This window comes from Chiloscyllium plagiosum, unplaced genomic scaffold (genome assembly GCF_037043375.1).
Source record: "Chiloscyllium plagiosum isolate Xiang-an unplaced genomic scaffold, Cpla_swu_hap1 HiC_scaffold_8, whole genome shotgun sequence".
NCBI classification, from domain to species: Eukaryota; Metazoa; Chordata; class Chondrichthyes; order Orectolobiformes; family Hemiscylliidae; genus Chiloscyllium; species Chiloscyllium plagiosum.
Genome location: NW_028270146.1, coordinates 45,890,101 through 45,903,899, shown reverse-complemented (window position 1 = coordinate 45,903,899; position 13,799 = coordinate 45,890,101). Strand labels below are relative to the sequence as shown.

General features: G+C 40.4%; 2 protein-coding genes across 2 annotated transcripts in view; one reads left to right on the top strand and one right to left on the bottom strand.

The window, feature by feature from the left end:
• Window positions 1–5,518, bottom strand: part of degs2 (delta(4)-desaturase, sphingolipid 2) — a 58,113-nt gene extending 52,595 nt beyond the window's left edge. Inside the window, exon 1 of the mRNA XM_043697423.2 lies at window positions 5,362–5,518. Coding sequence (XP_043553358.2) covers window positions 5,362–5,443 — 82 coding nt within the window. The 5' untranslated portion in view covers window positions 5,444–5,518. The remainder of the gene's footprint in view (window positions 1–5,361) is intronic.
• A 396-nt stretch (window positions 5,519–5,914) lies between these two features.
• yy1a (YY1 transcription factor a) overlaps window positions 5,915–13,799 on the top strand; it is a 48,317-nt gene continuing 40,432 nt past the window's right edge. The window contains exon 1 of the mRNA XM_043697421.2: window positions 5,915–6,579. Coding sequence (XP_043553356.1) covers window positions 6,078–6,579 — 502 coding nt within the window. The 5' untranslated portion in view covers window positions 5,915–6,077. The remainder of the gene's footprint in view (window positions 6,580–13,799) is intronic.

The window sequence follows — 13,799 nt, the reverse complement described above, 5'->3', positions numbered from 1 at the left end:
ACTCTATTTGCCAAAGCTATCTCAGGTCCCCTTTTTGCCCTCCTGATTTCTCTCAAGTATTCTCCTACTGCCTTTATACTCTTCTAAGGATTCACTCGATCTATCCTGTCTATACCTGACATATGCTTCCTTCTTTTTCTTAACCAAACCCTCAATTTCTTTAGTCATCCAGCATTCCCTATACCTACCAGCCTTTCCTTCCACCCTAACAGGAATATATTTTCTCTGGACTCTCGTCATCTCATTTCTGAAGGCTTCCCATTTTCCAGCCATCCCTTTACCTGCGAATATCTGTGCCCAATCAGCTTTTGAAAGTTCTTGCCTAATACCATCAAAATTGGCCTTTCTCCAGTTTAGAACTTCAACTTTTAGATCTGCTCTATCCTTTTCCATCACTATTTAATAGAATTATGGTTGCTGGCCCCAAAGTGCACCGCCACTGACACCTCAGTCACCTGCCCTGCCTTATTTCCAAGAGTACGTCAGGTCTTGCACCTTCTTTAGTAGGTATATCCACAGACTGAATCAAAAACTTTTCTTGTATACACTTAACAAATTTCTTTCCATCTAAATCCTTAACACTATTGCAGTCCCAGTCTATGTTTGGAAAGTTAAAATCCCCTACCATAACCACCCTATTATTCTTACAGATAATTGAGATCTCCTGACAAATTTGTTTCTCAATTTCCCTCTGACTATTAGGGGGTCTATAGTACAATCCCAATAAGGTAATCATCCCTTTCTTATTTCTCAGTTCCACCCAAATAACTTCCCTGGATGTATTTCCGGGAATATCCTCCCTAAGTTCAGCTGTAATGCTATCCCTTATCAAAAACGCAGAATCCCTTATAAAAGCACTTCATATAGTGCCTTAAAAATAGTAAAATGTCCCAAGTGGTTTCACAGCAAAAATGACTAAAACAAAATTTGATAGCAAGCAATGTAAATAAGTATTACAGCTGGTGACAAAAAAGCTTAGTCAAAGTGATGGGATTTTACAGAATATTGTAAAGGAGCAAAGAGAGAAAGACAGGCAGAGAGCATTAGAGAAGGAATTCCAGATCTATGGAAGTTACAAGTGCTCATAGTGGAGTATTTAAAAATTGGAAATGTTGGAGAGCCCATAATGAAAGGAACACAAGTGTCTCAGAGGTTCATGGGGTGGAGGAAATTACAGAGGGGGGGGATTTCAAACAAAGGTTGAAAATTTTAAATCAAGCCCTTATTTAACCAGAGTTAATATCGGTTACCAAGGACAAAGGTAGTAGCTGAGTCGTACTTGTTGTGAGTTATAGCACAGGCTGTTTTGGATGATCTCAAGTTTAGGGTAATAGCACACTGGAAGCCAGCCAAAAGTGCACAATAATCAAAGTTTCCAGAGATAACAAAAGCGTGAATGAGTGTTTCAGCTGCTGACTTAAGGTTAACATGCAAGTTCAATTGACAGTTAGGAAGGCAAATGCAATCAAGAGGGCCAGAATGCAAGAGATGTACTGCTGAGGTTATAAAAGGCTTTGGTCAGACCACATTTGGAATATTGTGAGCAGTTTTGGGCCCTATTTCTAAGGGAAGACATGCTGGTGTTGGAAGGGATTTCTAAAGGATGTTTACAAGAATGATGCCAGGGATGAAGGGTTTGTCATATGGGGAAGTGTTGAGGACTCTGGATCTATGCTTGATGTAGTTTCGAAGGCTGAGGGCGGAATCTGATTGATAGTTACAGAATACTGAAGGACCTGGTTAGAGAGGATGTAGAGAAAATATTTCCACTAGGAGAGACCAGAACCCAAGGGACAGCCTCAGAGTGAAGAGATGGCCCTGCAGAACTGAGATGAGGAAGAATATTTCAGCTCGAAGGTAATTAATCTGTGGAACTCATTGCCGCAGATGGCTGAGAGTCATTGAGTGCATCTAATTCAGATAGATAAGTTCTTGATTACTAAGGGAATCAAGGGTTATGGGGAGAAGGCAGGAGAATGGAGTTAAGAAATATATCTGCCATGATTAATTGCTTCCTTCAGAAATTTTTCCAATAGCTTGTCTACCACAGATGTCAGAATCACTGGCCTGTAGCTTCCTGGTTTATCCTTACACACCCATTTTGAATAATGTCACCACATTAATTTTCCTCTGTGACCAGAGGGAGTTTGAAAGTTAATACCAGAGGCTTGCAATTTCCTCCTTCTCTGCAATGATCTGTGATATATCTCATCTTGCCCTGGGTATTTATTCAATGTCAAACCTACTAAAAATGCTAATACCTCAATGCTAATTCATTCAAAATGTTATCCATCTTTTTTTTTCATGCCCCTCATTGTTTTTCTAGTTTCTTTTTAAGCAACCCATTGCACTTTATATATTCATCTTGGGCATCCACTGTTTTGAGCCTTGGTAGCTACCATAAGCTTCCTTTTGTTGTGATGTTACTGAGTGGCAGCATGTAGATGAACAAGCAAAGGATGGGTGCTTTGTGGACACCAAAGGTAAAACTGCAGGAGTGGAAAAGAAGCCATAGCAAATGCATCTCTGGCTCTGACTGAATAAATGAGAATGGAATTTGATGAATGCAGTCCTACCTAGATGGATAATAGTGGAGGGACTTTGGAGGAGACATGGTGTGATCAACCATGTCAGAGGTTGCAGGCAGTTCAACTGTGACCTCAATGAAAGTCATTGTAGAACTGTGTTATGGGCAAGGATTGACTATGGCATATTTACAATGCCACACAACAACTGCTAATTAGGTGTCATAAATAATGGGTGAATTATTTTCTAAACATTTAAGACAAAAATTATTTATTATAAAATAATGTGTTCTAATTTTATGTTAAATTATATTAACTCCAAACATCAAATGGCCAATGTTTTAATAACCTTGGAAATAGTCTGGTTTTGTTCAGTAACAATAATGTATTATATATTATGAAAGGTCTTTAATCATTTACAGAATCCAATTCAGACATTCCCATATTTTGTTTCCAATGGGTTGCTCAAGTTACTTGAATTTTGAAGGGAATCAATGGTGGGCATCCACGTATTGGATACAATGATCCTGCTCATTCACACTAGGGAAATAGTAGGAGCACACAATTATTAACGATCAAATTAGTTTCTGCATATTATTCAACTGATCCCCAGATACACAAAAGCAAATGAGAAATTCCCAACCAAATGGAGATAAGGATGAGTGCTGATACCCACCTAACAATGGCATGACGTTACAATGTCTGACTTTCTTCCAAGCAAATATTTTGGAATCGACTCCTCCCCTTAATGATGAGAACTATATACATTACAGCCTTTTCTCAACCGCGTTCAATTAGCGTAAATTGTATTTAATTAAGATTCAATCTCTATTGAACAGTAAAACAATGCTTAGGGGCAGACTGAGATTTATTGAGATTTTGTTTTAAAAATGTGCTATATTTGTACACTTTAACTGCTGCTTTTATTCGACAGTAGAGGCAATATTACATTCTAACGGGATTAAATAATTTGTGGCCCTTGGCAATGAAACTTGAAAATTCCCGGAAACTAATGTGAAATTTACTCAAGATTAAATTTCACTGATCGCCAAGCCCAGGGATTCCGAATTTTCGAACACCTTCCGCATATTTTTCGCATTTAGCCCCCAGAGTATTTTCCCGAAATGTATCTCGCTCCGAAGTTTCAGTTTATAAAATTGTGATCTATTAATTTGAAATCGAGTAGAGCCATGATCCGTTCTACAGGCGCTGGAGTGATATTGGCCAACCAGAAATAACAAGGCTTTCTTTGTTTTCGCCGTAAATCTCAACAGTGCACACTCAGACGACCTGATTCTCCCAATTTCAATCATTATTTATCCCATCTTGCATATGCTGGGAATAGTAAACTATTTTTAAAAATGCAGTTTATCCAGTAACGGGGAACTAATCCTCTGGTTTTGACAAATAAAAATTAATAGGTGGCTGGACGGAAAAGTTCATGTTTCTATTTGGCTGGTTTCCAATAGCTAAATGAACGGTCGTCTAAGGTAGATGGGAACAATGCCAAAAAGACTTCCATCTTCCACATTCTGTTTTAGAACACTTTTAATGTTAACTCCTCCACTTGTACATAGAAACTTGGTTGGGCGTGCAATCTCTCACACACAAATATATACAGTTTGGGAGATAAGACTGTAGCCGCTCACCTACTCAGGCTTGGACTGAAATTAGTTTGGGCATTGCTAATCCACAATTCGGGGAATACAGGGAGATACTGTACAAAGTTTGGACAAAATAAAATCAACAGCATATAGTGGCCACAAACTTTTAAAACAACATTTTCAACGGTGGCAAATTTAACAATTGATTGTTTTTCCAATTTTCAAGCCCTTCAAATCAATGAAGTGCGCCGCGGCGCCCGAATGGGTTACTTGATTGTGTTTGATATTTGCAAAGTAATTTACAATGATGTACACAATCCATGCAAAATTTGCAACAGGTGTCACTGCACCAGTCAGCACAAAGTTTACTGCCCTACCTGGACGATCCTTTCTCTCGCCCCACCCAACTGTATAAAGATCGTGATTCATACGTTCATGGATTTGTTACACCGAAATTAACTGCGCAAATCTTTCAAAAAAGACTACCCACGCCCCACACATAAACGTTATCTCCCATACTGGCTGATTTTGAGTATTTCTATAGTTGGAATGAAAATCGGACTCAGATCACGGAAATGTCTAGATTTCTCGTCGGAAACTCTATAAATCTTATTCTCACGCAGATTTTAGATGGACTGTGGACTGGATCGAACAAATTTGCCTCGTCTTAGGTACGGTCAAAACTTAATGACCTCTTCAAATAATGTTAACCGTTTCTTTGAAACAAATACGTATTAAAACATGCGATTTCGTTCAGCTATACCTGGCATTCAGCGACAAGCGGAATGTTGTCAAATGTAGTCAAATACCTGCAGAAGTTCGCAATCTTATACTTGACTGACACAGTGGGGGACCCATGAGAAAAGTGACAGTAAATAGTGATGAATTGGACGATATAAGTACATAATATGCTGACTGGAGAAGGAAGAGAAAGTTTTAACCTGACCAGGAAAACACACAAGTTGATTCAACTATTAAAAAAGGGTGCAGGCTGCTCGCCTTGATTTCCTCTTCAAATACCAGCATTCTCACGTTCATGAGAAAACAAAACAAAACTCAGATTGAGTTACATTCACTTCGAATTATAAACCAAACTGTTGAAAATTATTATCCAGAACATGTCTTAACTGGATTTGTATAAGAATGGATAATTTGGAAAATGAAATATCTTTTTAAAAATCACATTTGAAGACAAACTTTTACTTGATTTTGTTTTAAAAGACCAGACATACCCAACATTTCTTTTCTCCTTTGCGTATGAGGCTGGTCCGTGTACACCCATTCAAAATCGTATCGTTTCATTTTGATCCCCATGTTGTCTTGTGCTTAATGTGAACGTGTGTGCAGCTTCACTGTCAGCGCTGCTTATGAGCGCTACCAGTTCATTCACCTACCTCAAAGCAACAACGGCAAAATAAAACCGCTCTGCAACGTACTGTACCTATGGGATGGGTGTGGGCGTGCTCCAGAAAGAGTCAGATTGGCAAAGGTCCAAACAGGTGAGCGCTAAAGAGAATTCGACGCAATTTGAAATAAAAAGAAAGCGCAGACCGCTGCGGAAATTAGTGTATTTCTCTTTTTATTAAATAAGGAGATTGTATTGAGGGTGGCAGGCTGTATTGAGATGAACTGCGTGTGTTGGGTTGAAAGCCTGGTGGCTCTGAAGTGTAAGGTGTATTTTTTTTGCATTAGTGCTATCTATTGGCACATGGCAACAAGGGCAAATCATGAAGGACAGGAAGTGGAATGAAGTCTCGCGGTAGTTGCTCGCAGCGCCCGAGCGGATGGTGGCTGCCGTTTTTTTTTGTTGCGAGATTTGCTGCTGATATTTTCTAGTTAATTGTTGGTGGGATAAAGCACGGGGAGGAAACTGAAAGGGAAGGAGCTCGAATTCTGTGGGGTGTCTTTTTTTTTACCCTTTAAAATCTCTAAAATCTGAAAAAAAAGCATGGCTTCGGGCGACACTTTATACATCGCCGCGGACGGCTCGGAGATGCCGGCCGAGATCGTGGAGCTCCACGAGATCGAAGTGGAGACGATCCCGGTGGAAACGATCGAGACCACGGTGGTGGAAGGCGATGTGCACCAGCCCATGATCGCCCTGCAGCCTCTCAGCGACGACCCGAGCCAGGTCCACCAGGAGGTGATCCTGGTGCAGACGCGGGAAGAGGTGGTCGGGGACGACGCCGAGCTGAGGGCCGAGGATGGCTACGAAGACCAGATCCTGATCCCGGTGCCGTCGGCGGGCGCCGAGGAGGAGTTCATCGAACAGACTCTGGTGACGGCCGTCTCCGGCAAGAGCCGCATCAAGAAAGGGGCCGGTAAGAAGGCCACCAAGAAGAGCTACCTGAACGACGGGGGGCTGGACAGGACCGGCAGGAAATGGGAGCAGAAGCAAGTGCAGATCAAGACCCTGGAGGGGGAATTTTCGGTGACAATGTGGGCTTCGGGTGAGTGCACGGGGAAACAAAACGCTCGGCGTCGGTGCATGTGGAAGTAATGGGGAAGATGAAAAATAACGACTCGGAAACGAAATGCGCGCATTTGCGAGCTTTCTCTTCGGCTCTAGGGCGTGTCCCGCCGCAGCGGGAGGGGGAGGGGGAAGAAACGGTGAAGAGGCGAAGGTTTCGGTGTTTTCCGCCGCCCGGTTGGAGCTCGAGTGGTTTCTGAATGTTTTTGTTTTGAAGGGAAGCCATGTTTCCCCAGGTTATGGGCGCCGCCATGTCAGTATGGCCGCCCGAAAACATGGCTTCCCGATGGGGGAAGATGGCGGCTGAAGATGGCGGGCGGTGCAGGAGCGAGTGCGCTGCTGCTTTTCGGGCCTTGGCGCTGCTCTGACCGTTAGGCGCTCGCTCGCGCTAGGCCTCATGGCGTAGTTCGACTTTCAGCCGCCGCGCAGCCAAACCTGCTGCACGTACCCACGTCATTCAGCAAGGGGAGCAGTGTGGAAGGCGGGGACTAGTGATTGACAGCGGCGCTAAAGCCAATGGGACGGGTGAATTCCGCTAGAGGGACCAATGGAATGGGTGCAGGGCGGTTGGCTGCTATCAAGTTCGGTGGATGCGCAGCGGCGCTGAAGTGGGTGGTACGGAGAGGGGGAGATCGCTGGCGGCTGCAGCAGCAGGAGCGGAGAGACTCCATCTCAGCGGCTCTTTGTTGGTCAATTCTGCCTCCTTCCTCTCTCTGATCCTTGCGAGTTAGATTTGGAAAATCAAGTTCGTCCCTTTTTTTTGTATTTTTGTAATTAAAAGAAAGGGTGGAGGGAATTCCGATGTCTGGGTTTTGTATTGTTGGCTATTTTTCTTTTCAAATATTGATTTTCCTAATCAAGCTTCGAAGATGGAACAATGTGATAACTCAAAATAAATTTGTATATGCCTTTTTTAAAAAAAAAAGTGATTAGTCACCCGGGGGTCTGGTACCGTGTCTGAAATGAAATTATTTTCCGCTCTTGAGGTGGTGAGATAGGTCTGTAAAGAGCAGTTTAACGTCCTGTATTTAAGATTTTGTAGATGCCATTGTGTTCAAATTCGAAGTGAGAGTAGGTCTTATGTAAGGGAAAACTTTAATAGGTTGGCATATTTTCCCACCACTTTTTCTTCAGTCGCAAGGTTGATTGGTGTGAAAGTAGTTATAATTATGCATGTGCCAAAGTGTATTTTGGCAAGCTTCCCCCCCCCCCCCAAAAAAAAACCTTCAAAGTGTCGCTATGCAATATCAATTAAGTTAATATTAGAAGCAAGTGTGATCGCTTAGTGCCCCCCTTCCCCAAAATAGCAGGAATCCATTGAGAATCCGTTTGGAGAAGAGACTAATCCAAAAATCCAACTCGATCTTCAATGTGCAAAATTTTGTGCATCCTAGATTTTGGCTATTTACATAGTTAACCAATCTTTTAACTATGTAAATTCAATAGATTACCTTTCTGTGCCTAGATCAGATCACGTTTTCAAATCAGACTTGTATACCAACAAAGTGTTTTTGAAACTCAGGCCACCTTCAGCTCTTAGCTTTTATTTCAGATTTACTTTTATATAAATTTGTGTAATATAGTTGAAGTTTCAGAAGATGTTAGTGGTTCTTTAACAGTTATGAAAATAAAATTTTTGTTCTTTTCTCCGCCTAATAGTACAATTATTTTGAAATAGCCTACTTAAATTTGGTGTTGGTATCCAAGTTTGTGTTTTTAATTTTGTTAATCCTAATTACTTCATATTCATAAAATTAGCATTGTTTCTGTACTTTCAAACATTTGGATTTATGGAGATGATGTTTAGTATTTCTAGCCAAAACTTCATTGTTTCAGATGCAGCCGCTTTAGATTGTGTGATGTTATGAAAGCAAAGCTAGTGGGGGATTAATGCATTGAAGAGAGTCTGTGAAAAGGTTGCTTTCTGAATTTTCTTTCCCCCTACAAAGAACAGTTGAATTGAAATGAAAAGGCTAAAAAATTAAACTTGTTTGCTTTCTTAAAAATGTGACTGGAGCAGATGGGTCTGTAACTAAAGGCAGTGGAAAGTGACTGTCTCTGTCTCTGTTAGAGTAATGTCTGACTTTTGGGTGCCATTTTATATAGGAAGATAAGGCTTTGAAGAGGATGCAGTGTGGATTATCCAAACAGTATCAGGGTAAGGGATTTCAGTTATCTTGAGACCATAAGATAGAGGAGAAGAAATAGAACCTTTTGATTTATTCCTTGATTCTGCTCTGACATTCAAACATGACTAATGTCTTTCAACTTCTTCTGCCTTTTCCATAATTTTTGATTGCCTTACTAATTAATAATCTATCTATCTCCATCTTAAACACTCTCAATGACTTGTCTTCGCAGTCTTCTGCCGCAATGAGTTCCACTGATTCACCACTTCTGACTGAAGCAATTCTTCAGTATCTCTGTTCTAAAGGTCATCCCTTCACTTTGAGGCCATGCCCTTAGATCCAAGTCTGTTTCATTAATGGAAATATCTTCTCCATGTCCACCCTGTTCAGGCCTACTATTTTGTAAGTTTAAACTCTTCATTCCTGGGATCATTCTTGTGAACCTCCTCTCAACCCCCTCCAGTGCCAGCATGTCTTTCCTCATACATGGTCCCAAAACTACTATGATAGTAGGTAAAAACAATGACTGCCGATGCTGGAAACCAGATTCTGGATTAGTGGTGCTGGAAAAGCACAGCAGTTTAGGCAGCATCCGAGGAGCAGTAAAATCGACATTTCTGGCAAAAGCCCTTCATCATGAAAGGCTTTTGCCCAAAACGTCGATATTACTGCTCCTCGGTTGCTGCCTGAACTGCAGCGCTTTTCCCGCACCACTAATTCAGAAACTGCCATGATATTCCAAATGCAATCTGACCAGAGCCTTGCGTAGCCGCGGCAGTACTGTACATGCTTGCTCTCTATTCTAACCTTCTTGCAATTGCAGTGTTAACTTTCATTTCCTTCTTAAACTGTCACCTGACCTGCATGTTAACGTCGAGAGACTCCAGAACTAGGAGATATTGGAAATCAGAACGTGGAATTGTACTCCTTTTGGATAATAAAATATTAAGGGAATACTTTTTCATACAAAAATTCAAAACAATAAGGTATTTTGATTAGAGTAGCTCAAAAACAACTATTTCCGTTGGCATGTATTCGTAGGATGCAGATTTAAGATAATGACAAGTTTAGAGGGAATGGATTTATGATGGATTTGGAGTGGTAGGACAGTGCTTATGACGTGGTATAATGACGCTAGATTAAGTCTCGCTGAGGAGTTTAATTTTAGTAAATTTGTAATGGAAAGCTACTATTCAGTGATAGTGACCACATAACTCCCAGGATTGTTAAACACCTATCTGGTTTGCTAATGTCTGTTAGGTACAAACCCGTTGAGCCACTCTGGCCTGGATATGACTCCAGATTCAAGACAAAGTGTTAGCTGTTCTCTGGAATTGCAAGTCCCATAATTATAAACAAGGTGGGTTATTGTAACCCATTAAGGAGTAATTAATAAATATTAGCTTGCCTTCTGAAAGTTGCTATCGAATCTGATTGGATATACTTTTAGAAAAATGGATGCAGGGCTCTGAGGCAAATATAGGACATTGGGCTAATTGTAATATCTTTCAAAACTGAGGTGACCATCTTCCTGTGCTGTATGATTTCACCGAACTGTATACCACTAGTATGTAGTGGAACAGTTACTGGTTCACTTGTCTGCTTGAATAGCTAGCTGTATGTTTACTTGGTAAATTCTATACTGTAACCTAAGTATTTGGTATGTAATTTAATTTCCAAAAACTATCCTTTTTCTTTCTCTGTTGCTTTTGTTAATTTTCAAGTGGAAAATAGTGCCTTACTTTTTTTGTACCTGAATTAAATTGTTTCTGGAGCTTAACTTGAATTGTTAATTGACCAAAGCACACTTTGTTTAACCACATGATCCAGTTGAAAACATGAACTTTGTTAAGTTTTTAGTTTTATAAAATGCATTTTTCTCCATATAAATTTAAATCCACTTGTTCAGATGTATTATGACTTGAACCCAGGCTTCAGAAGGCCCCCATCTTTCTATTTGTATTTTTATCATTTTCCATAATTATTTACTGCCAGTAAGATGGTATTCAGCTCCAAGCCCTCTACGATTGCCTCTCCTCTAATCCACTGGCTTGATACTCTCTATACCAAGGCTTGGATTTAACACTGCAGGGATTTTTCAGGAGTACCCACAAGGCTTTTCCTACTCCTCGGATGCTGCGTGACCTGTGCTTTTCCAGCACCACTCTGATCTTAAACCCCCCCCCCCCCCCCCCTTTCAACAAGAGAACCTACTGGACATCTTGACTGATGGCACAGAATCTGATCTTCAAGGTAGAAGTCGAACTAAATCCTCTCCTATAGTGCATATGTGAACAGATTTACCCAAATTGTCAGGCAAGGCCATCAAGATTTTGTACTTATTTTAAAAGTAATTTTGATCTCTACACAAAGGAGAATATACAAATACAGCATCACAACCAGTGAACCTAGTGTTCTGGGTCTCAGATTTTGCTGGTTTTGGTTAAAGCTCATTCAGACCACATTGGATGAGACAATATGAAATGCTGGTAACTAGTTGGGATGCTCTAGTGTCGATGGAAAGTAAGGACTGCAAATGCTGGAGATCAGAGTCAAAAAGTGTGGTGCTGGAAAAGCACAGCCGGTCAGGCAGCATCCAAGGAGCAGGAGAGTTGACTTTTCGAGCATAAGCTCTTCATTAGGAATGCTGTAATGCCAATGCATCACCTGGCTCAATGGGCTAATAAGTTATTTTACTCCTAATGAAGTAGATGCGTGGCTGCTTTTTTTTTTATAAAGGGGGAAGCTTTTATATTTTGGGTTTTCAAGTAGTTATTTGCAATGGAGGCAATATAGTGAAGGTTGAAAAGGTTGGTCTCTGGTGTGAGAGCATTGCCCTAAATGAGGGGATGAGTAAGTTGATCTATAATATCTGGAGTTTTGAAGAATAAATGGTGGTACACTTGAAACATCCAAATATATGAAGAGCCTTGATGGGTGAGTCTGAAACTGGTCTTTGATTCCCCAATCAACAGAAAAGGCATAGTTATGGTTTAATGAGCTAGGCATTTTGGCTTGTGATGAGGAGAGATTTCTTCATTCAAAGAGTTGTGAATAGTTAGAGTTGTCCACTTTCTGGAATGTTGCACCATTATTGAATTTTGAATCTGGGCAATATGCAGGGAAGTGATGTTGAGTGGGCAGGCTCATGAGGTTGTTTGGCTTTTACCTTTTTTGTTAATTCCTCAAGAAATTAGCAAAGAATCTTTCTCAGATAAATGTGATTTCTAAAACTCCAGAAGCACTATAAACTGAATTTGGTGTATCTGGTTTTTATTTAAAAAAAATCCAGAGAAATTGATAGATTTGTAAAGGGTATAAGTCAAGATAATTAGAGCACTAAATATTTTCAGGGCTGCAGATTTCTGAGTCACACAGACTGCTTGCCTGCTTGGATCTATAATTTTCGTTTATTTAGGCATCACAGTTTTACTGTTGAATCAAATTGAATTATTGCCATAAGTTTACTGGCTATTCCCTTTACCCTTACTTGCCCCACTTTATTAAATGTAAAGCTTTACAAATAAGATTGAAAGTGTTTAGATGTGGAAAGAAATTCTGGGCATTCACGAGGGACTTGACCCACAATTGTGATGACTGGGTCTGTGTTTTTTTTTTCTCTAAATTGGTTACATTGTACTGTTCTTGTTTTCTTAATTGAGCTACACTGACAAATCCTTCATAATCTTTCATTAAATATATGTATAATCTTTTTGAGCTAGCAAACCAGCTTCACAAGTCTGCAGACAAAATTTATGCCCCTCCCCAAAATAATCCCAGTGAATTCTTGGACCTTCGAGGCTTGCAATATTCTAGCTGAGTCCTAACCTACAATACATATAAACCCAGTATAACTTATTTTGTATATTTCTATTTAACATATATCCTGTATGTGTTTAAAACAGGGCATATTAATATGCACTGATCATTATAAAATGTAAATTTTAACAGGCAAGTTACTGGAAAGGTCTCTTCCGACCCAAGTCTTTCTTTATTCAATTAACTCCAAACTCACCAGCAAATTCTTTCCTCATGCTACTCCATATAGTTAAAAGTATCATACTAGGGAGGAACTTTGCCAGGAAAAACATCCACCAGAAATCACTTCTTTAAAAACAAATCTTGGGATGTAGGCGTTGGCTGGGCCAGTATTTATTGTCCATCTTTAATTGCCCTTGAGAAGGTGGTGATGGGTTGCCATTTTGAACCACTGCAGTCCATTTGTTGTAAGTAGACCCATAATGCTGTTGGGAAAGCATTCTAATACTTTGACTCAGTGACACTGGGAATGGCAATATATTTCCAAGTCAGAATGTGGAGTGGTGTGGAGGGAAACTTACATTTGGGCCATCGTGTTCATACTGGTCATTGAAGATTTGACTGTACTACTCCCATTTTTCAGCTTTTGGCCCATAACCGTAGAGGCCATGGCAATGCAAGTGAATATCTGTATGTTGCTTAAGTGTTCTAAGAGTTTCTGACACACCTATCCTTTCAGAGAGAGTTCTGGACATATACCATGCTTTAAATGAAAAGAACTTATCCTCTACTCTCCTGTTAGCTTTCTGCCTTTTATCTTAAAGATACCTTAAAGACCCTTCTGCTTATAATTTCAGCTGCCCTTATCCTTGATGGAAGTAGAAATGGGTTTGAAAGATGCTTTTTAAAGAAGCTTCGTGGAATTTGCAGCATATCTTGTAGAAGATGTACACTGCTGCTATTGAGTGTCAGTGTTGGTGGAGGGAGTGAAGATTTGTGCAGCTGGTGCCAATCAGATGACCTGCTGTGCTAAATGGTGTCCAGTTTGGTGCTTCTCTTATCTAAGCAAGTATGGAGTATTCCATAAGACATTCCACACATTCCTGACTTGTGCATTGCAGAATGTGAACAGACATTGTAGGGTTCCTAGCCTCTGATCGGCTCTTGTAACCGCAGTATTTTCACCGCTAGGTACAGTTCGGTTTCTGGTCAATGGTAAGTAATCCCCTCCTCCCCAAAACAATTTTATTTAATAGGGTCCATCAAATGTGATGGGACTATATTTCGGTTCTCTCTTGTCAGAAATGGGGTC